This window comes from Gymnoscopelus microlampas (genome assembly GCF_963454915.1).
Source record: "Gymnoscopelus microlampas genome assembly, chromosome: 3".
Lineage (NCBI taxonomy): Eukaryota > Metazoa > Chordata > Actinopteri > Myctophiformes > Myctophidae > Gymnoscopelus > Gymnoscopelus microlampas.
This window is the reverse complement of record NC_139940.1, coordinates 36,432,902-36,457,405: the sequence shown is the minus strand read 5'-3', so window position 1 is coordinate 36,457,405 and position 24,504 is coordinate 36,432,902. Positions and strand designations below refer to the sequence as shown.

At 40.4% G+C, this 24,504-nt stretch overlaps 2 protein-coding genes across 3 annotated transcripts in view; both read right to left on the bottom strand.

Annotated features, from left to right (window-relative positions):
• Positions 1 to 11,371, bottom strand: part of rnf19a (ring finger protein 19A, RBR E3 ubiquitin protein ligase) — a 45,169-nt gene extending 33,798 nt beyond the window's left edge. The window contains exon 1 of the mRNA XM_084052057.1: positions 11,175 to 11,371. The gene's annotated coding sequence lies outside the window, so the exon portion shown is untranslated. The remainder of the gene's footprint in view (positions 1 to 11,174) is intronic.
• Positions 11,372 to 14,998: 3,627 nt separating this feature from the next.
• On the bottom strand, positions 14,999 to 23,990 carry LOC311042031 (polyadenylate-binding protein 1A). 2 transcript variants are annotated; one of them, XM_084052538.1, is made up of 15 exons: positions 23,114 to 23,990; positions 22,229 to 22,422; positions 21,748 to 21,863; positions 21,111 to 21,259; positions 20,869 to 20,963; positions 20,606 to 20,743; positions 20,418 to 20,513; positions 19,914 to 20,186; positions 18,697 to 18,787; positions 18,253 to 18,366; positions 17,948 to 18,090; positions 16,172 to 16,256; positions 15,820 to 15,950; positions 15,532 to 15,626; positions 14,999 to 15,389 (listed from the first exon to the last, which is right to left on the bottom strand). In XM_084052538.1, the coding sequence occupies exons 1-14, from the start codon at positions 23,304 to 23,306 to the stop codon at positions 15,537 to 15,539; spliced, it is 1,908 nt and encodes a 635-aa protein (XP_083908664.1). In that variant the 5' UTR covers positions 23,307 to 23,990; the 3' UTR covers positions 14,999 to 15,389; positions 15,532 to 15,536. The 2 variants fall into 2 exon arrangements, with proteins under 2 accessions (XP_083908664.1, XP_083908665.1); XM_084052539.1 differs by having other exon boundaries at positions 21,120 to 21,259.
• Between the last annotated feature and the right edge of the window lie 514 nt (positions 23,991 to 24,504).

Sequence of the window (24,504 nt, the reverse complement as noted above, 5' to 3'; positions counted from 1 at the left end):
ACATTGTCTTGGTTTCAGAGATCATGGTTGTAAATATGTCGAACTTTTGCCACAAAGTCTTTATATTATATTCCATAATGTCCCATGACCCACGTCCGTGTTATTTACATTTTGACGATGCACGTTAGTCAAGTCAAGTGGAGCTGTGTTCCGTGAGCAGAAAGCTGTCAAGTGGCCTCCAGAAAATAAATCTGGTTTCCTTTCAAAACGATGTGCATTTCAGAATAAGAGGTTTTTTAAAACTCTATCCTTGTAATGTTACAATTCAACACACGTTTTATTTTGAAATCATACTACTGGAAGTAGAAGTACCCAGGTAGCCTAGTTGAAACTACTTAACTTCACGCGAAAGCAGCTGTTTATGCGGAACGGGGGGAGAAAAAAAAAAGAAGTCAGGGGAAATCACGGATCTGTGAGAGTGTCCCGTCGTACGCACAAATTAATGAATGGTTGTGACGCCCTGTATGTTAATCTGACGTTAGTAGATTATGTTTTATTCTTGAACATGGCCATGGGTCTGTGGCAGGTTATTTAATATGGGATTTTCACAGCTGCCTTTGACTTTTTCTTAACGGAACAGCGTTCCGGGACCGAATCTTTTACCGGAACGCCGTTCCGGACAGTGCCGGCCCACTTTCACCCCTGATTATATGTAGAACCATCTGTGGTACAAGTTCCAACAACATTTCGCTGCTTGTATCTTTATGAGTCAGTAACAAATAAAGCTTCTTGAATTCTGCACAATCCTAATGTTGTAATTCACTGCAGAAGGACTTGTTTTGTACCACAATAGGTAGGCTAGTCCTATACCAGTTACTTATTTTTATTTTAATGTTAAGACATTTATGCTTGAATGACAGTGATTAGGCCATAACATGTTACAGCACTATAAAAAAACAAGACATGACAAAGTCATAATATAGCCGCAAAATGTCATATTGAGGTATGCCATTTTTTGGCAGAGTTCTTCTACATTGCAGTATTGATACTTTAACTTGAGTAGTTGGGGGGGGGGGCACACACACAATACAGCTGCTAATAATATGAATGTCAAATCATATTCAAAAGGACATATATTTTTTCAAAAAAGTTTTTTTCTTTTTATGTTTTTTCAAGAAGGTTTTTTTTTTCATTTTTTTTTTTTTATTTCAATTTCTCAACGGCAGATTGGGGCAAAAAAAGCCTGCCGCTAGCGGCTATATTATGACTTTAGTCATTTCTTGTTTAATTACTTTTGTGCAACACTCTTGTATGATGAATTTACGGGGGGGGGGGGGGGGGGGGGGAGGGAGGTCAAGTATGGAGATCCAAGGTTTCTGCCCGACAGCAACAAATTCCTCTTTGGCTGGTGAAATACAGAGACCAACCAGCCACTCATGGCATGTAAAACATTAGGAGCCAACTTCCTTAATTTCATACAAATATTGCTTCTGTTGTCTGTCAGTGATTCTGCCTAAAGTGCTTTCTTTTCCAAGTGGTGCAGCAGTACACGTTTTCCAAATGAATATCAAAATGTTGAATTTGCCTTATTTGTCCTCCATAAATACAAAGGTACCTCTTAAATCATAGCTGATCTGAGCTCGGGCATTTCAAGTCAGTAGTTAAGAAACAGACACTGGATGAAGAAAGAGTCATGTAAGCAACATGTGTGTCTGTCTGACAATGGCAGTGGGAGAAATGCAAGGGTTTGGGGACAGACGGTTAGACAGACGGTTTGTTGCTACAAAATGCCTGGGCTTCCATGTCTTTCCAATCCTCCATGACAGAGACAGAGTTCATGGGACATACCTCTACTGACCTCAGCTGACCTGCTGTTGACTGGGACTGTGAAACTCTCACACTACATACACTCACACTCCTACAGTCCATTCACAAGATGCTGGTTATCTCTATGTCCCTAGGATAATTCAGCACTCAGTAGGTGGCAGATCATTTTACCACTATGCGCCACTTCTGTGGAATAAACTGCCCCCGAGGCAGGCTCTATTGAAAATATTAGAAATCACTCTTACAGCTCAATTATGAGCTCAAACCAGCTACTATGCTGGATTTATTTTTTATACAATTGTGTTATTTGTTTATTATTATATTATTGTACTTTGTTGATATTAGGACTGTAGACCACAGACATTATATTTTGTGTACTGAGACTTGTGAATATACCTACTCTAGTATATCTACTCTAATTAAAATAATAATAATAGGAACCCCTATAGTTTTTGTTGGGGTATTTATGAAGTACTTTAGTACATACCTGAAATTCTTCCTCTGCAATTATTTACCCTTCCTAACTGTTAGGAGCAGTAGGAAAGTGCCATTATTAAAACACCCAGGGAGCACTTATGGGGATACGTCTTGCTCAGGGACACTGAGCAAGACATTCACTGGGCGAACCAAGGGTTGAACCGTTGACCTTCCAATTGCCAGACAGCCTATCTACTCACTCAGCTACATCCGCCATCAAACCTTTATGGTAAAGCACACTTCTTTTTCTTTCTTTTTTTTTTACAATTCTTTCATTTTCCTCCTACTTTACAAGGCCAATCCCCAATTCCCTGTGTATTCTAGGACCTTGTCACTGCCAACTCCTACAGTTAGAACTCAGGAGAGCATAGACAACCACGTATCTCGTCAACATGGTATTCAAACACCTAGTCTCCATTGTGGTTGGCAGAAACTTTACTCTTGCACCACCCGAGCGCTCCCTAGCACACTTGAATCTCTGAGGCAAATGAGACTTTCTGTTGAAGGGAAGTCTTAATAACTTTTCCTTGCACGAGTTCCATTTGTGTCTTTTTCTTTGGACTTTGCACTGCTTAGTCTTAGTGTGTTCCAGACACTTATACATTATTGTAACGAGTACTGTGTTTGATAGAATAATAATAGCAGATAAGATAACTGGTATGGCAAACAATTGCAGTTCCAATTTTCATGAGACATGGAATTGATGGAACTACGCCTATACATTCAACACCTATTGGCGTTATTCCCTTGTCGTTTCTGTCGATGACGTATCTCAATCTCAACTCTTAAACACTAACTTAATGGCACTTAAACAATAAAATACATTTGCACAGCCTACAATGTTGAAGATGGAGGAGGTCCTCTGGCTCTTAACATAGAAAAAAAACTGTTTTAAGAAACCAAACACACAAAACAAACAACAAAAATAAACAGCAGGTTAGAGGACCTTTTAAGCACCTACGAAGTCCTTTTCCTGTTGTGTTGACATCCAGGTTAAACATAAACCCAGTCAGACTCACTCCAAACTAAATGGAGATTATTATGGGACCATGTTTGCACCTCTGGCACCAGTCTTGACCCTTGACCCAACTAAGGCTGTCAACGAATATTCCATATTCGATTATTACTTAAAAAGCTAAATTCTTTTGTGTGAGTTTTCACGAGACTCTGGGCGCATGTACCCTTAAACGGCGGCTGGTCTTGCGAGATCACAGAGCCATCAGTCAGAGGCAGAAGGGAGAAGCAGGGAGAAGTCTCCTCTCAAAGCTTTACTTAATCGTACAACGTGCAAACCGGAAAAATAACTTAAACAGCCCACACGAAAAAAAGATAGTGCGAGAGAAGTGCGAGAGAATTTGTGTGAGTGAGTGAGAAAGAGAGAGAGACGCACAGACTTCATGGAAGCACTCACTTCCATGGCTATGTGTGTGCAGAGCATGGCAACCCACCCACAGAGTGAGTGGCATGCTGTGTGGTCCCTTGCTGCTACTGGCATGGTGGCTGTGCACAATGTGAAACTCCTTACCTTATTTAATACTACGCCAGCTCGCAAAGAGACCGAGCTGCAGGGAGATAAAACAGTGGAAGATAAGAGACGCATTCACATACAGCCAAGCAGAGGCAGAAAAACAGGCACACACATACAGCATGGGAGCAGTAAAATTCAGAGCGGCTGATCTGAGGCAGTGCCATCAGTCGGTCAGTGTCCACTCAGGCTGCATTCCTAGCCTGCCTGTCTCCTGTGTAATGCTGCCTCTATGCACATTCCTGGGCCTCTGTGGGGCTAGGGACAGTCAATACATTAACAAGGCTCTAACTGCAACACATACACACACATTGATGCACGCACGCACACGCGCATCAACCCCTGGCAGGCGAGCCCAACAGCAATTGACTGATGTGGGCTGGCAGCCTGGCAGCCAAACAGTTTCCCTTCCTCCTTTCTCTCTCTTCACCCAAGTGCAGAGCAAGCCGCAAGCTGTGGGTGTGGTCGATCAATGTCTGTGTTTCTATGAGGGATTTAACCTTGTGCAAGTGTATTCTGTGGACAAAGACATTTAGATTTAATTACCACTCTGACAACAAAACCTAAGAAGGTGGTTGACCAACACAAACTCTTGTTAACTTGACAAGAGAGGAATTGGAGCAAAGGCTATAAATGACATAAATATAGCTATCATAGTTGCCAAGTCTGCTTATTATACATTTTGGGCTTGTTTTTCTGCAAAGTCACTTGTAAATACTGGTATTTTCTGGTATTTGGGCTTATTTCCAAAGTGTAGTTGCTTATTTGGGCTTGCATCCTAAAATTGTCTTACACAATGTTAGACTAGAAAACATGCTCCTCTGAGCACAGGTCTCCGCCAGGTCAGGTAGGTTATTGTGGGCCAGCAATGTACGCAATTCGCCAATCAGGATGGAACATGTAAAATCGGACGGATCTGTCTTGATCACTTGACTATTCTAATAAAATCTGAAGGAGTAATATAACAAATTGGGTTTACACATGTCAGCCTCCTGGTGGCGCTACAAAAGGTAGATGTGAAAAATGCATGGCAAAGGTTTGTCCTTGGCCTCTAAGGAGTGTGCATACAAAGTTTTACACAGATCGGTGCAGTTATAGGTAAAAACACGAATCGGCCTGTTATAGCGCCACCATGAGGCTGATTTGAAAATGGCATGGCATTTCTTCCTCGGCCTAGTGGGAATGTACCTGCAAAATTTCATGCAAATTGCACGCTGTGTTCATGATTTGAAAGATTTTGTTTAAAACAGAGCACTCATGCCAATCTTAGCCAATCAGGATGGAATATGAAAAATCTGAAAGACTTCGTTTAATGACTATAGAGATACTGTGCACCCATTTGCGTGATGTTTGGACAAAATCTGTAGGAGTACTGTAAAAAAAAATGTTTAGCAAAAATTGGCCTCCTGGTGGCGCTATAACAGGCCCATGTGAAATATTTGGGGCAGTGTGTGCACAGTTTCCCTGTGAGCAAGCCAACGGTGCCAGAGATTAGCTGTTCACAGATGGAAAGATGGACAGCGGACACGGACGCACACACGCACGGACAGGGTGCAAAACATAGTCTTGGCCATGCCTTTCGGCCTGGCGGAGACAAGAATTAGGTTTTACTGAGCTCCACAGTCTGTCAAAACCTAAGCTCATGTCACAGGCTTTCCGCAGGAGCAGTCCACAACAGCATTCCCTCTGTCCCTCCCCTTCCCCCATGCGCACGCACACACCCTGTGCTCCATGCTCGTTTCTCTCGTGAAATCTGGCAACATTGATAGCTATAAAATCACCTAGTTTTAACGAAAGTCTCTGATAAGCATTACCTCAGAAAATATTAAGGATTTAATACTATCCTGATAATCCTGAGACTAAGCAACATCACAGGCATATACTGAAAACAAAACAAAGGGAAGACAATGCTCACTATAGCAGTGTTACAGTTAACAGGGGAGCCGTTGTTGAAGGCACGAGACGAGAGGCGAGGCAGCGAGCAGAAGAGGAAAAGTTTCCAAATCCAACAAGGCCAGTATAGTTTCCTGGAGCCTCCCTCCCTCCTCCGACCCCCTCTTCTTTTCCTCCCTCATTTCACTCCAGAGGGGAGGAAATGAGGTAAGCACCCTGGCATTCCTGCTCAGCTGAGAGAGAGAGAACTTAAACAACCAGAGAGAGCGTGTGAAACAGACGGGGGGAGGACGAAGAGGAACGACTTGGTAAAATGAGAATGGGATAAAGATTTGTTTTGCCTGTTATCTCCATGGAGAGGGGGTTTCCTCCTTCCATCCATCCAGTCTGGGAGAGCAGGGACACTAGTTGAGCCTCTTCACACCCACACACAGACCGGAGCTTTTGCGAGTCCTCTGATAAATTAGCAACCGCCCCGGAGCTCCCCTGAGTACTTCGTCTTTACAACCCCACCCCGATACAGACGTTCTATGCGTTGGGATGTTCCAAGGAAAATGCTATCAGTGTCCTTCCTCTCACAATTTAACAGGCAACAAATGTGTGAAAGCTGCATGATGTGGCTCCAGTAGAGGGGCTTTCCCTGACTATTAAATGCTAAGGAAATCTTAGGCTGGAAACATTCTTAACGTATATTGCAAAATGACGCTCGGCTCAGTTGTGTGTGTGTGTGTGTGTGTGTGTGTGTGTGTGTGTGTGTGTGTGTGTGTGTGTGTGTGTGTGTGTGTGTGTGTGTGTGTGTGTGTGTGTGTGTGTGTGTGTGTGTGTGTGTGTGTGTGTGTGTGTGTGTGTGTGTATATCAAAAAAACTAATCAGACTGCAACATCCTATTGTTGCCTGCTAATAGACACCCACACTACAACACATGTTATGTCACACTTTCGTTGAGTTAAGAATTTCAGGCGACACATTTTAGATCAGCTTTGTGTAGCTCAAAGCATCCGCAATCCCGCATACTTATGTTCACTTGAACCCTAGCACTGTATTCTCTGGGCATGTCATACTATGCAAACATTCTGCCAAAATAGGTGATCTACAGGGCAGGCCCACAATGCATTCCCAAGTTCACAAGTCGACACATTGCGACTGTGAGCTTGTAGATCGGCTAATATCAGCGAAGGGATTTAGTGTAGAGGGGGAAAAGGATGGGCCTTGTATAGAGTAGACCCCTGTGGTACCCCGGTAAACGAAGCATATAGGGTTTAAGGGTATGTTACAGGCTTTAGGACTATTATCCCCTATAAATTGTTAATTATTCCATGAAGTGCTCTTTTACTGGAAAAGGTTTCTAGATAAAGTTCATTAAAGATATCTTCTAGTTCAGGGGCTACAGTTATGTGGGTGCCCTCTGTTGTGACAGTAGCTGGCATTTTCGTCAACTACCTGAGAGATATTTGTCATCCTCTTGAGTATGCTGAGATTGACACTCGTTTCACAGATTACAACAAGGCAGGGGAGCAGAGGAGTAACTGATACCCACTAGAAAATTCAAAGCCTCTTCGAAAACATCTTGAGGGGCCACCGTATAGGCACCAGAACAGCCACCTGCAGCATGAGAGTCAAGAAGGCACCAGACTGCAGAAAACACGGCACAGTCAAGTATTTAACCCTCTTATATGAATCCTCATTGTCAATGCGGCTCCTTTCTCTAACAGAGTTAGCGCAATAATTTGCTTTACAGACATCTGTGAATCAATGTAACCTCTGAGCAAGAGGCAAAACTAAGCAAGAGGCTCTAAATGTGCCCAACACACACGGGCAAGACCATCACCCAGCCAGCTAGAAACAAGCTGCAGCAGCACCTTTACACTTCCTGGAATATCAATTGTTTTGCTCCCCCAAGAGGAAAAACAAACTCTAGTCTAGCATCTGCCTTTCGTGGCCTTTGCTTGGGGGAAATAAGGAGTGATGGAAGGAGGGAGACTGGTGGGACAGACTGGTCCCTGGTGGGGTGGAAAATTGGTTAAGAGATTTGGCTTTCAGAACCTTGGGTTGGGGGACAAGCGAGGAACTGGGGGTATGGGGTGATTTTCATTATTGGGGCAATAAATTACAACACCCTAATGGGTTGGCCAAGCCACCATCACCCTGCCCTGCAGCTGTGTTTACCTAGAGGGGGCAAGGGAGGTCCTAACAAACACACAGAGGGAACATAGACCAGGTTGCCATGAGGGCCAATGACCTGTCCCTGGCTGCTAGAAGAACACACAGACAAAATGCTGTTCAACCAGCGAGGGCTCTCTGATAGAATGACACACTCTCTGGGCTCTCTGAAATAGTGAGTCATGATTACATTTCTGGGTGGCTTTCAGCATCAATAAATACACAGAGTATGGGTGTCACCTGCAGATAGGTTAATCGCAGAGAGTCTCCATTAGAAATGCATCAGAGCACTATATATATATATATATATATATATATATATATATATATATATATATATATATATATATATATATATATATATATAAAAAATCTAAAATATAATTACATATAATATTAGACCTATTTGTGACCCAGCGTGACACCAGAACTGCATCACTGTGCTGGCAAGCCTGGCGTCCATATTAAATGATTAAAAATAATGTCTAAGTCCATTCAATGCAGATTGACCTTCAGATTCAACTAAATGTCGGCTCGGAAATGAAATTGATGTGTAAATACAAAAATAATGCATGAACAGTAAGACAGGTTATTTCCTCCTGACACCACTGATCATGTCAGTTGGCATTGGCTAGTAATTCAGAGGTCGTCTGAAAGCAGGACAGATGTTGACATAAAATGTGTTGATAATGGTCTGGTGACCGAAACGTTCACTCTATCACTTTATTTCACCATGTCACTTGTCACAGTAAGACTATATTTTTTGCATCCAGAGCCTCAAATTGCCAGATTGTGTGCGAGCCTTTTTATTGTTTACAGATGTTGACATACCAATATTATTTATAGGCAAACTATCAATAAGGGAAGAGCATGAATATTCTAATTTCTTAATATTTGTGTCTGTCTCCAAATATGTGAGACACACATATACACACACACACATATTTATATATACATACATACACACACACACATATATATATATATACACACACATATAAGCCCCATTTTGTATTGTAGATCAGCTATTTACTATTTAAGTTTTCGATTCTTTTTTTTTTCACATTTTGCCCAAAATATGGACTTATTTTACTAAAATCTAATCTAATCTATTAAATTAATGAGTTTGATTAACACCACTGATTTATTGTTCACACCGATATTAAATTTGTATTTAAAATGTGAGTGTAGAAGGCCATATGCTCTGGCCACCCACCCACACACCTTTAAATCTTTGTTCATGTTGTAGTGCCAGTTTGTATTCTACTGAATAGTCATGATCCCCACAATATCGATAAAGGTATGTGGTTAAAAATAATGTCATCAGTCAGCACCACAGGGAAGCCACTGTCTTTCAGTGGAAGAACATAAATATTTTGCAACCCTGTTCTTGGATATTTCTGAGACAATTTACACTCGGTAGCCCAGCATTTACTAGGTATCGCTCAATGTTTCCTGCCATCCCCGGGTAAAGCCACAATAAATAACACATGATTGCATTCAAAAGCATTTACATTAAGGTTTCCAGAGAGCTTAAAGGACAACTTTGTTTTTTTACAACCAAGGTTTATATTTTAGCTTGTAATTAAAGTAAATAAAAGATGAGTGTTATTTTTTTTTTCATTTACTGCTTTCTATAGTTTTAGCAATTTTCGCGATATTTTTTACAGTGGGCGGGGGCATTCTGTCCGGTGGCTAAATATGCCTTTTTTTACACAATAAAAAAGGTCCTGTGGTCTTTGATGGCCAGATGTGAGTTATTGGGGGCTAGAAGAACTACTGTAAATAATAATAAAGAAAACGCCGGGTTATTGTGTAAAAAAAGACATATTTAGCCACCGGACAGAATGCCCCCGCCCACTGTAAAAAGATCGCGAAAATTGCTAAAACTATAGAAAGCAGTACATTTTAAAATTTTAACACTCATCTTTTATTTACTTTAATTACAATCTAAAACATAAACCTTGGTTGTAAAAAAACAAAGTTGTCCTTTAAACACACGGTCCTTTGAATAAATAGATCTGGTGTTGTATCAATAAACCACTGGCAACCAATAATAATAATAGCTAGAATTTATATAGCGCCTTTCATGAAGCCAAGGAGGACGCTTTACATCAAAAACAATTAACCAACCAACAAACAAAACAACAAACAACTATTCGTTATAAACCTGAGAGAAAAGGTGTCTTTTCAAGGCAGTCTTAAACGAGTAGGTGATGCAGTAGCCTTGGATCAAGACGATCATAGATGTATTTTATCGATTTTGACATTTGCATAGAAACGAAAGTAAAAGTCAGACTCGATTACATACGTCTATGATAGTCTTGATCCAAGGCCAAGTGATGAAAGTGAGGTGTTTTCTCAGTAAATTCACAATACAGCAATTTAATTTAATGGACAGATTTAGGTTATTGTCTCCCTTGAAACAGGCCAATCCCTGTTCAAACACATCAAGGCAAGTAAAATATATTTCCACGGTGCCTCAGTCATCCAGACACAGGCACCGACATATTTAAGGCTCAGTCGGAACAGAAATGTGTCTACTACTGTAAACACGAAACTCTCTATCACCCAACAACCAGAAGATATAGGCTAGGAGGTTGAACTGCTGTACAATGTTCTCGTTTTGGTCGTTAACTTTTCACTGAATGTAGGATTTGAGACTTTTGAGTAGTATGCAATGCATTCCAGTCGTACCCAATTCTCAGATTTGGCTTATAACACGATTGCATCCGTGTTCAGTTAGTTATGTAGCCTTAGATAAAGACTATCGTAAATGTATTTTATCGAGTCTGACTTTTACTTTGAAAATCGATAAAGATAGTCTTGATCCAAGGCTATTAAGTTATCCATGTCACTTATCTCACATGAAATAGAGAAAGGGGAAACACACTTAATGATATTGGGAGCAGCTGGCTAATATTGTGTTGGGTTAGCGAGAAACAGGACATTTGGTGCCACTGTCATAGATAACGTATCCAGTTATTGACCTACTATAGGTGTAACACCATTTTACAAACTAATATGATGTTGTCTTGTTTACTAGATGGCTATTGGCTAGCATTCATTCAGACTGGCTAATGTTAAGATTGCTAGTTTATTAACTTGCGTTACAATTGTCTTGAATGATCTCGGCAACTGTACGTTCAAATGTGACACTGACGTTGAGACGGGCCATTAAAACGGTGTGATATTGTGATAATAATAACAATATCTGCACGACCAGAGCTTGCTTTCTTGATGTTAATAATCACAAATGACAGTCAGCTAGCGTTAGCCAAATGTATTGAATGTTAGCCTAGCCATGTTAGCTGCTGGGGCTAACGCTAAATTAGAAACGATGAAAACGCACCTTTTTGTTGCTATTGACACTTCCCCGGACGAAAACAGTCAAACAGTGTTGTCTGTCTCCAACGCAGGTATGTTAATCCTTCGTGCCGATACTACGGTGTTGGCTAATTTGACAGTTTAACAGACGTTTTATTCTAACATTTCTTTCGTTTGTTCGGTTCGGTCGTCTCTGTGACTCGCAGGTCCTTCCTCCTCAAGTCTCTGCTGCTCTGCTTTGAACCACAACAGCCAGAGCTCGAGCCCAGTGTTGCCAGGTTTTGCAAGAGAAACAAGCCCATAAGAAGCAATTTAGGTCACAAGAGCACTTTAAACCTCGGCTATTTGAAAATAGCCGATCTACAAGCTCACAAGCTTGTAGATCTGCTATTTTCAAAAACTCTTGCAATAAAATGTGGAATATTTGGAATATTTTTTGAAACATTGTAACAACACAAATCTGGTATGTGGGGCTCCCTGGCACAAAACATTTTCTGATAGGGGTTAGGGACAAATACATAATGAATTTTAGCTCCAATCGGAACCTCACCCTCCGCTGTATAGCTCCGAGATGAGGTTCCATATCGTTCTCTGCCGTTCGGCTGAAAAATGTCCGCACATTTGCCACTTTACATGTTTCTTACCCCTTTCTGCACATCGTATCCAAAAAGTAAAGGTATTCTGAAATGATCACAGATGTTTGAAATTTTAACTCACCATAAAATCTAACAAACGAGTTGAAAAAAGCACTTTATTCGCCTCTCTCCTCCGCCGGTTACATGTTTTTAAGACATTGCGCAAGAGTTGCGCCCATAGAGATAACATTACTGATTCCCCTACTGGTCAAATGTTGAATTGCATCTTCTAATGCATAATATTATTGAACCGGCTGAGGAGAGAGGCGAATAAAGTGCTTTTTTCAACTCGTTTGTTAGATTTTATGGTGAGTTAAAATTTCAAACATCTGTGATCATTTCAGAATACTTTCACTTTTTGGATCGGATGTGCAGAAAGGGGTAAGAAACATGTAAAGTGGCAAATGTGCGGACATTTTTCAGCCGAACGGCAGAGAACGATATAGGACCTCATCTCGGAGCTACATAGCGGAGGGAGAGGTACTATATGGGGCTAAATGAATTTGGGGGTCCATGACATGGAAATATTTGAGAACCACTGGTTTAAATGTTTTCTTTATTTTTCAATGGAAACAAGACCAAATAAGCAACTACACTTTAGAAACAAGCCCAAATAAGCAACTGCATTTCAGAAACGAGCCCAAAAAAACCGCAAACTGCAACTACCAATATTTACAAGCGATGTACAGAAAAACACGCACAAAGTCGCTTATAATAAGCGGACATGGCAACACTGCAGCTCGAGCTCGTTCGTTCGTTGTCTGCTGTTCTCGTTGTATCTCGCACATTCAAATAGCATCGCGACATCTCAACCACGCAACCGGCTGGCCACTTTAACTCTATGGCTGGCCAAGGTAGCAACACCCTCACAATGAGAACATTAAAATGTCATAATGGATCGTCATGCGGGGTATACATAATAGCATACAATATGATTAACAGAGCTGTTTGTGTGTGTGTGTGTGTGTGTGTGTGTGTGTGTGTGTGTGTGTGTGTGTGTGTGTGTGTGTGTGTGTGTGTGTGTGTGTGTGTGTGTGTGTGTGTGTGTGTGTGTGTAAATCTTCATCAACACATATTTTTCAGTAGGGTAGTAGTAGGGTAGTGTTAATCATCAGTCTGTCAGACATCTGTGGTCTCAAATCTTCAGGTCACCATGATCCTGTTTGTCGTAGCAACAGATAAGGTAGACATAAAACCTATCATCCCTTGAATTAACTAACCAGGTCGGTTATAAAAATTCACTAATAGATTTTATTATCCCCTTTATGAGATCAAGGATGAGTTGAGATTGAACAAAGTAATTTTATGGACAAATGTAAGTAGATTTAAATAGCCACAAAGGACACAAAGATCATAAAGCATGCAGGTAGTTTTGTATGATCCCAGAGATGAAGTAGATGAAAGTTACAAAAGCTGTACTGTAACAGTCAGCCACCACTGAAATACAATCATATCTTACATAGAGCTATTATGAACATATATAAATGCCACAATATTTGCTAAAATGTTTGGTTTGGATTGGATAGGCAGTTGGGCTGCTTCAGACATACACATCTAATCCAGGCTAGAGAGGATTACATGATGTGTCTCAGTGAGTTTATCATTATCTGAAAAGACAGATGAGGAAGTGGTGAATGACCTGGTGCATTTTTTAACAATTATTACCCAATATATCAACTGACATTTCGTAAACTTGTTTACTTATACCACAAACGTCTAAACGTGTTCTTTGCAGGAAGTCCTAATAGGGAAGGACAAAAACAACTCCCTGAAACAGTTTTGGTAAAAATCATGTGGTAGCAGGAATCTAGGGTAATCTGATGATTTAATACTATTTTTCAATAGATGCAGGTCATGTTGTTTATCAACACTCACAGGTTACCACAGCCTTCATTCTTAGGCTATAATGTATCTGTAGACATAACAGAGTAAATGCAATATGTAGACTATGAAGCTCAGGGAAGCTCACGATGGATAGTGGTTTTGGGTTAGTAGTCATACACAGCATCAGATTTGAAATACATCGGCTGTACACAACAGTGCACAGTTTAAAATGAGGATATATTCAGTCTGCACTCTAAACAAAAATGGTGATAAATTGCATAAAAAGTGGTTATTTGGCTCATAATCACTGGGGAACATCTTTTGGTGCTAGTGGTCAAAATGGTCAAATGGTGCTATGCCCATCATGTGCCTAAAAGCAGTAGAAAATCTACTGTACCAAAAAAATCATTGAAAGAGATGTGAAAAAATAGTGTTTTCACAGCTATTAAAATTGGTAATATCGCTCAATTCGAATAAGTGGAGCAGTTGGAATAACTGTTGAAGTAATGGGGTTGTAACAGTAAACAGACCACGGCCACAAATGTAAACACAGGGAAGTGAACACATGCCAACTGAAGGTTGCCCCCCTTCTTACAGTAGGGTCCATGACAGGACAGGGCATGGGTGTTCCTCTCACTTTATGGCTGTATTATACAGTATGGCTAAACAAGCCATAGTTTATAGAAGATCGTTGACAATTTTCTTCACAGCTGTAAATGTTTACATTTTCAGATGTCTTATTACACTTTAATTCTCCCCCATTTGAAGTCTAGTCTTCTCTTGAAGCAGATTATGGCATAGGAGCCACATAGGCACATACGTAATCTTTCTGCAAAATCAAATGTTCAGGGGAGTAATAGGCACTTGATTATGCACAGCTGACCTACTTTATGTAAATACTTATCAATTACGATCTACACAAACAATGCAGCAGTCATTTACCCCACTATCCATCAGGATAAATCTGAACATTAAGTCAAAATGCACTCTAAACACACATGACTAGGAGAAATAGCAATGCATGCATTAAGGTGAAGCCATACATACATGACAGAATGAAAGAAAAGGTACAAATCTCAATCTAAATACACATGGCATCAATATATTTAAATAAATGATACATTAGGGCAGTGGCCAACACATCACTAAAATCTAAGTGCCACAGCTAGGTCAATAATTTCATTCAAACTACAGTGCCACCTGGTGGACATACACAATTATAACATACATTACAGCTGAGATTATCCCATTAATAGATTACTGAATGATCTCCTCTTACTATTTCTTGGTATAATAGGCCAATTGTATTGACAAATACAGTAATCAAATAAAAAATGTGCTAGTCAAACCAAAAGCGACAATAATTGTCATGAAAGAAACCAGGCATACAAATTGTTTGAGAGTTTATTACAGCCAGTAGTTTACGATACAAATTACTTTTCAAAATGCTCAGCTATCAGCTTCCTGTACACAATAGCTGATATTCTGAGCACTTACACAGTAAAATGACATAAAACAGGAATGCATTCATCATCAAATTTCTCATTTAGATTTTATGTTTTGCAATTTTTTAAACAAGCTTTTGCTTTTTTTTTTATTATTATTTATTATTCAAGGCCTAGTCAAACCATTCCTAGACCTGGCAGAGTCAATTGTTTTCTTTTGTCTTTTTTAAGAAATAATTTATCATTTTGCAATGTTTTCAGAGTTTTCGGTTTTTCAATGTTTAAATTTTTTTTTCTATCTTTTTTATCGGTGAAGCAGGTTTCAAGATGCTCGATCTGAAGGAAAAAACAAAAACAAACATTCTAATGTGAATATCCAACATACGATTCAAAACACAGCACAAACTCCATTCAATTCCTTTACGACATCAAATTCATTATTTACTTAATTCAACACCAAATCACATGCTGCCCTCACCTTTCTTAGACGCTAGGAACCCCAGCAGGGGTGGTGGACTTCTGAGCGGCCTCCTTGGCCTGGTGTGCCTGGAGCACAGCAACAGCCTCATCCACCTAAAAACAAAACACTGGGTTAACCACGGTAGAGAAAAGCATTTTCATACATACTATATTCAGAGTAGTTGCACGCAATCCAGAAAGTATGACGCTGATTCAAGCTCAATAGGAATGCAGTAAAACAGAGCTTGTAAAATATTCTTAACAATTACACTTCCAAAAAGCCTTTAAGTGAAATGTTTTAACTGACCTTAGAGCGCAGAGACTCTGGAGACTCCAGCATGTGGAGCAGCTCGGAGTTGTCAATCTCCAGCAGCATACCAGTGATCTTCCCTGCCAGGCTGGGGTGCATGTTCTGGATCAGAGGGAACAGACGCTCACCTGCAGGGAGTAGAGAGGATAACAAGCCACCTTTAGTAAATGCCACACTCAAAAGACTGCTCATTTCAATGTAGGAACAACAGGGAAATAGGTCAAATAACAATGTGACAACTCAACATATATCCATTACCTGAAAAATGGGGAGATTACACAGAAGTGTTCATATTACCGGACAGAGCCTGAATCAGAGGCAACACATGATACACAGAGAATGTACATACCCAGCATCTGCTTCTGTTCCTGAGGAGGGGCAGCAGCCAGCATGGAAGCAGTCAGGGGCTCCTGTCCTTGGACATGCACTGCAGGCTGGAGAGAAGGACATTATATCGCAAGATTATTGGCTTGTTCAAACAAACAATGAATTATGAGTTAGATCAACACCAAACTTTTGACTTTGGTAGGGGTAACGGGTTTGGCACCTCAATTAGAATACTTTGGATTTGGATGAATAAGTAATCATTTGGAATTGCACAAAAATAATTAGTCAAATAAATTGACTTGGCAATCTTTACAACAAACCTAGGCAAACATTATCACAATAATACACTACAACTGTCACACATTGGCAATATAATATGTCTAATATGATAAACCTCTGGCCTCTGAAGAATAACTATCTTACTTGAAAGAGCTTTGATTTGTTTTTGACCAAATTAATCTATATATACATATTTGTTCGGAAAATGCTTGAAAAAAGGGTTTGGGACAGCCCCAACAGTTGGGTCATGGGGAACAGTCATGCTGTCAAATTTGTGAAAAGTACTTCATGTCTGATCATTGTCCATTCTATAAAATCAAAGCCTTGTTTGTGAAGAAAACAAGGAAAGAAAACAAAACAAAATGCTCATGCCTTAAAATGTCAAATTGAGATTAAGCCCCATTTTCAGACAGAAAACCCCTGGATTGGGTGTAACTCGTGATTGATTAGATTGTATTTCCTGCCCGCAAGCTGGCGTAAAATAATTTTTTTCTTCGTCATTTGCTTCATAAGAAATGTCTGGTGAATGGTCGGCACAGCTTCTCTCCATGTTTTAAAAAGACCATGCTGGGGTGATTACTTGTCAGTCTATTCAAAGATTCTGCAACATATCACACAATTTTTCCTTGCATTATCCATTCAAGGTGCAGTTTTAGTTTGCAAGGAATTCAATATCAAGGGCACATTTTCATCAAGCACCACGTTTTGCACAAACCTGGTATAGACCGCTTTACTGTTAGATAAGATTATGACAGGTTTTTTTTGTGTGGGCACAGCGTAAATGGAGGCAAAGTAATTTGATAAACACGATAAGCAATCAATACATTCATGCCAGCTTTGCTGAACCTGGTTTTTACCATCCTGCCACCCCCAACGAGGGACAAAGTCTTCTTGAATACACAACCAACACACAATATGTGAGTTATGAGAGAAATCAACAATTATTGTCTTTCCATTTCTGATGAATGGGCATGACAAACCTTTAGACATATCCATAACTTCAACAAACAATACTTTATTTAACCTTATCTGATTTGAAGTGTGCGCTAGAAACGAGCAATTTTGATGATCGCCTCAAACCGTACTTTTTTGACTGGAAGTGGCAGCTATTACGCGATTAGTGGAACCCAACAAGTAGGTGAGTAGCTAGCCGGCTACCAAAGAACTTCCACTGTTCTGAGGTGATTACTGTTAGCCTCCAATCCAATATTCCTTTCCGCTTGCCTCCAGCTAACCCCATGACGGAATCATGACTTAGGTATAAAAGGGGCCCATTGTGTAGGAGTGAAGCAGGACCTGGATACTTTTTATTACCAGTATACCATGCAACACTACCATGAATACAAATACCTTATGTTTGCTCAAAACATTAACAACTTAAACCCTGAATAGTACTTAATTGACTTCCGAGACCCCCAGGGGTCTATAATTGGTCACCTCTTTTTTTCCCACCAACAATAACTTTATTCCGAGCAGTGTGGTACATCAAACACTGCTTCAATCAGTGTGAAATTCTTACCTGCTGCATAGCGACCTGTTGCTGAGAGGGAATGTGCTGTTGAGGGTTGCGCACTCCAGGGGCATACTTGTACTGAGGCATGGCGCGTACTGGGGCAGCTGTAGCCGAAGCATTGGTAGGACGCTGACCCAGGGCCTGGGTGGCTAAGGGAAGAGGAGATAACATTCCATCACAAACACACTGATGCAATTTACACCGATTTTATTTTGCAGTGTGGTTTTGGTTCTGCTGCTTGTCAAAAGAAATTCAAGCAAATGATTGCTGAGGTTGCTGAGGAGTTATTCGGAACCATCCAAAATACTCACGCATACGCTGGGAGGTCATCATGCGTGGAACCTGGGTAGTGGTTGGCCTCATAGTGTTGAAGGTCTGGGGCCTGGGGGCGGACGGACGCATGGCATTGGGCATGTTCTGGAAGTCTGCAGGAAGAGCAAAAACAGCATGTGTTAACATCTTACACAAGACACATTTTAAATCAACACTGCACCACATGAGGTTTGTGCAGTGTTCAAGGGTAGTCAAGAGAAAATAACTTGAGAAAACAATATGTCACTTATCCCACCAACTGATATTCTACAGCATCACAATCACTAAATGGCCTTTTGCACCGTTTTTATTTAGGTTTCTGTAATTGTATGCTTTTTCTATGGACCATGTGTCCAGACATTCATTTATTCATAGGCCACCTGACAAGAATAGCCACTTTAAGTAATAGACATCCTCCTCGCTGTTCAGGTCTGATTACTTACGCTGGGGTCTCACACCCTGAGTGGCCCAGCGGGGGCTGGGGCGGAGCTGTGCCAGCTGATTGGCTGAGTAGTATGCAGCACGGTTCTGAGCCTGTGGGGGAGATATACAAACAAAAGGTTTAGTTATCACACTGATGAGAAGTAACAACCCGTTTCTCCTGTTACCCATCGAGAAAGTCAAGAACTGATGGTGTGATCTTTTTTCTTTTTTTTTCAATTTAAAGAAAACCAAGACAACAGAAAGGTTGTTTCAGTTGGTGTTGGTGGCTAAGTGCGACATTACATTACTTGTGAATACTGATTCACTAAATGCTAAAACTCTATATCTGTATTAATTGTGATTGCATTTCACCTTTATAGGAGGTGTATTTGTTTATCACAGATCTCTGTTTGTGGAGGTGTCTTGTTTTCTTTGTGCCTAGTAACAACTAGGAAAACTCTAGCTGACCAAACAATTACAACAGCTGTGGGTAGTTTCCCCTTAAAGACAGCATCTTCAAGACAAACTGACAGTTGCCAACTTTTTCTTAAAAAGACATTGGGAAATGGTCATGCTTAATTGGTAGCTTATCTAGAAATCACAGATGGAGATTCTGTGAAAAATCCAGGACCATGCATCATTTATAACCTCATATTCTGCATTCCAAATCCAGAGACTTATGTCGGTTCATTTAGGATTTAAAAATGTTTTAGATTTGAAGACAGCAGAGATTAACTCAATAAGATTAACGCCATTTGCACGCTGTGTGAATCCAGTGAAATATTGTGGTAAACCTAAAACTTGCACAATCAGCAGATGTGGTTGTCCATGGGTCTCATGTTTGATTGGTTTACTTTTTTCATCTGGTTGCATTGTCCTGGGATTCCATGCACAAATCATTGAGCCACAATTTATGTTCATTTCATTCATGTGCCTAAAACACTTGAATCTGTAGTACAAAAAAGCTAATGCTGTAGTATTACAGAAGTGATAATGGTTAAAATCCTCTAGAATAAGACACATTAAATGTGAGGAAACATTTCTCTGGCCCAATTACTCATTTATATGCACAAAATTACCATAATTTATAGAGAACAGTGTTCAGTTAACATGACATTCTAAGATAATCCATATGTACATAATATTGGTCTGTTTATTGCAGCATGTATTGAAAGTAAATTGTAAGGAAGTCATGAGATGTTTTCCTAATGCCCAGCCCTATATCATCCCGTCTTACCTGAGGTATGGCAGCCATGAAGTAGCCGGAAGGTGGAGCAGGCTGGTAAGGGTTTAGGACAGGATTGGGCACGGCACGGACAGTGGCCATTCTCTGCATGTACTGGTTAGTTAGATGAGCCTGGCGCTCCTCCTTACGCTGGGCAAGGGCCACATAAAGCGGCTTTGTGGCAACAATACGTCCGTTCATTTCTGTCACTGCCTTGGTGGCTTCCTCAGGGGATGAGAAGCAGACAAAACCAAATCCTTTGCTGCGCCCACCCTCCATCATCACCTATTGGGTTAGAAATTGATTAGCATTGTTTAGCCTTATCTACATTGAGTGTATGTTGGTGACTTTATTGAAAAGTAATCAAAGACAGTATAGATCTTTATGACCTATGGGAATGAAACAAGTATTCTACCATTCCCTCAGTTATGACTTACTATGGAAAATAATGAGTATTTTCAAACCCATATTGTAATCTTAACTGAGTGATTGTAGAGTTTGAGGTGCAGTCTTTACCTTAGCACTTGTTATGGTGCCAAAGGGAGAGAATTCTTTACGCAGGCGCTCATCATCCAAGCCATCATCCAGGTTTTTGACATACAAGTTGACACCCTTTTTTTTAAAGGAAAAAAAGAGGCATTATTATTATTTGACCTTTCCCATGAACTGAGTGAAAACAAACACATTTATAAAGACCAACCAACCTGGTATCTGGTCATGCGGTCCTGTTTCATCTGCTCAAACTTGCGCTTCAGCTCATTCTGGCGCTCTCCCTTCTTCTGGGCTCGGCCCACATACACCTGCCTGCCATTTAGCTCCTTACCGTTCATATCATCTACAGCCTGCAATGCAATGGAACAACATGGTCATTTCCCTGTCTAGTCAATGTCATTCTAAAATATGGCAAAGAAAGACCTTCAGTCTTCCATCTGATGACGGGAGGAAAATAATATTAAATATCACTTACCTTCTGTGCATCCTCGTGCCTCTCAAAGCTAACAAAGCCAAATCCCTTGGATTTGCCACCGTCATCAGTCATAACACGGATGCTCAACGCAGGTCCTGGAACAGATTATTTGCCTTATTAAAACTAATTTCAATGGTCAATTTAACATGTTGACAAGCAGCTGTCAACACATCTTGTAAAGTGAATAATGATGTGTCATGAGGGAACGGAAAGTCAATAATAAAAAAAAACACCCAATTCACCATATTCACCATATTTATTAAACATCTCTCTCAGCTTCTCATCATCCATGTCCTCCCCAAAGTTCTTGATGTAAACATTGGTGAACTCCTTGGCACGTGCACCAAGCTCAGCCTCTCGCTCTTTGCGTGATTTGAAGCGACCGACAAATCTGTTGTGATGAGATTAGTAATGAAAATTACTATAAGTGTCACATAAATCTTTTAGTTTTAGTGCTGCTCAGATTTACAAAGAAAAACACTGGTGACAATTTAGCTATTAAGGGATTATAAGAGTCACTCAAAAAATATTGGGGTCATTATATATTGATTAATAAAAAAGCCTAGACAATAAATATGGTAACGTATTTCTTACTTAGATAAAAAATAATGCTTATTGAACCAGACCATATTAGGACTGGGAGCATAGCATGTGGTTCCGTTCTCTAGGGTGTAAATGAGTAACAGAGTATGTAATGCAATTGCAAAAATTGTTCAAATCCCTCAAAAACAGGTCAGGAAGGATCAGCAGTAGAGTTAGTATACAAGATGCAATTCAACACCCCTCAAAACAACACATTAGTCTTAAATGGGTTTTTTGTTGTTGTTAAAATTGTTAATGAACATTTGAGTTCAAGAGGGTAATTATTGTCCCACTTACACTTTTCTGTCATTGAGCAACATGCCATTCATTTTCTCAATGGCACGCTCTGCGGCCTCATGGGTCTCAAAGTGCACAAAGCCGTAACCTTTTGAGCCATTTTCATCACAAACCACCTTGGGAAAAGCACATTTGAGCATATAAACGATCAGAAAACACCATGCCAATCAAATATGTGTAACTATAACACACTTTTTTCTCTCACACTACACATGCAGAGTCTTAATCTTAACCACTTGAACCCTAGTGTCCCTATTCTGTGGGGTGAATATTCAACAAAATCATCTGATCTACAAGATCAGACTCGTTGCGAACTTGTAGATCGGATAATTTCCGTGCAAATATTCTGTACAGAGGGGAAAAGGAGGACTCCTAGTATAGACCCCTGAGGGACTCTTGTCAACCAAGTACATAGTGTTTAAGTGGTTAATGTTGACACACTTGTGTGGTTAATGTTGACAACAGTTATGTCTCAATTTACCTTGCAAGACAGGATGTTTCCGAAAGCAGAGAAGGTGTCATAGAGCGCCTTGTTGTCAATAGACTTGTCCAAGTTCTTAATGAATATGTTGCCTACACCACTCTTCCTCAGAGAGGGGTCACGCTGAGACCACATGATACGGAGGGGCCTGCCTTTAATCACATCAAAGTTCATGGTGTCTAGGGCTCGTTCAGCTGAAAAGACAATACAGTGCATTTAAAAACTCTGCGTTGGACACCATCACTCTTCATGAATATAAATGAGACTTTTTTTTCTACGCCTTTTAGAATAGATAGAAGGGCTTGACCCGCAGCCAGATGAATCTATCGCCGTTATGGCAATTGTAGGCATCGCTTAGCATCGTACCGCTTATTTTCATAAGTGTAATGTATAAGTACATAGGTATACCATATTGCCAATGTGGATTTCTAGGGTTGGAATCATTTAGGATTTTAACGATTCCCTCGGTCCTATTTGAAGCAGGATTTCTTAGTGGTTAGCTTTAACGATTCATGTAGGGGGTTTCAAATGGTCCCTAACGGATCTCTAACTCTGAGAGTGTACAAAATGGAACCAAATGGACCCTTACGGGTCTATTTGGTTCCATTTGTACACTCTCAAGAGTGATCGTGGTCCTTGAAATTTTAAAGTCCACATGCCAGCTCTGACAGTGAGATAAAAACCGGTTCCAAATGGAACCCAATCTGGTTCCTCCGATTCCGGATTCCCAACCCTAATTTTCACCCGGCACACAATATCATCGCTTTGCCCATGCATCGCTGCCGTGTGTGTGTGTGTGTCATCGACACAAAATGGAGTCAGCACGTGTGCAATTTATTTTTTTTACACTGCAACACATTTCAGCAAGAGAAAAAAAACACCTACCGTCAGCGGGCTGCTGGAAGTTGACATAAGCATATCCCAGGGAGCGGCGGGTGATCATGTCCCTGCAGACCCTGATGGACAGGATGGGTCCGGCCGGGCTGAACTTCTCGTACAGCATGGCCTCGGTCACGTCCTGGTGCAGGTCTCCCACGTACAGGGAGGCCATGGGGTAGCTGGGCGCGCTGGGATTCATGATTCACTCCTCACGAGGGGGTTATTGAATTAACAAGGTATATAAACGTGATTTCAAAAGCTGGCAACTGTCTGACCAGTACCAGTCTTTAAATGTGGAATGACTGTTCTTCCCAAGTTAGGGTTTTCAGTCACTAGCGTCCAGAATTATAAACCTTTACCACGGTCCAGAACTAGCTTAGCTAGCTTAGCAACGTGGGGCTAGTTAGCTTGATTAGCGAAATGTCGGATTTGAGGCCTACCCGTGCTGGCTTCGTACAATTCTACAATACTAAGTTTATATTCCTTCACAGCCAAGTTACCACGCTTTGTCGCCGGTAATACAAAATCCTATATTGTCAAGTACAATAAAAACGAAATGATATATTAATGCCCGTCGAGGAGGAGGGAAAATAATATGAACGTTAATCACCCCACGCTTTCAACAATGATGCTAACGGATTAGCTTTAGCCTGCGTTCCTCTGCTTGCTGCGTCTTTTCCAAAAAAAAAAAATCTTCTTTTTACGTTACTTGATTTTGCAAATGAAATCCTGCTTCACCGATTTTACTTTTTCTTATAAAAATATGTCTGCGTTTGTACTCTAGCTTTTGGTTTGTTTCATAATAATAAAATGTGTGCCGAGACTAGCTCCGGAGCACACCCTACGCAGACGAATTACAGGGAATGAAAAGGACGGGCGACGTGTGTGTTTCTGGGTGTCTAAACCCACAGTACAGGCAGATAGGATGGTACGGTGTCGTCACAGGCGATCGGGGCGGAAGTTAATGTGGCCAGTCTGGCCACGATAAAACAAACAATCCTCATTATCTTCGTTTACACATACTTTGCAGATATGCAGTGGTGGAAAAAGTACTCAAATGTTGTACTTGAATAAAAGTATCAATACCACAATGTGGAAATGCTCTGTTACGAGTAAAAGTCCTGTATTCAAAATGTACTTGAGTAAAAGTTCAAAAGTATTGGTATCAAAATGTACAACAGTACCAAAAGTGGAAAGTACTTGTTATGCAGAATGTCCCAAATGTTTGAAATGAAAATATCCGATCTACAAGCTTATTATTTTCAAAGAGCCAACGTTTAAATAGGGCTGAAGTGGTTAATGTATGTTGTAATAATAATGTACAAATCTACAAAGTAACTAGTAACTAAAGGTTTCAAATAATTGTAAGTAAAAATATTTGACTTTGAGCTGTAGGT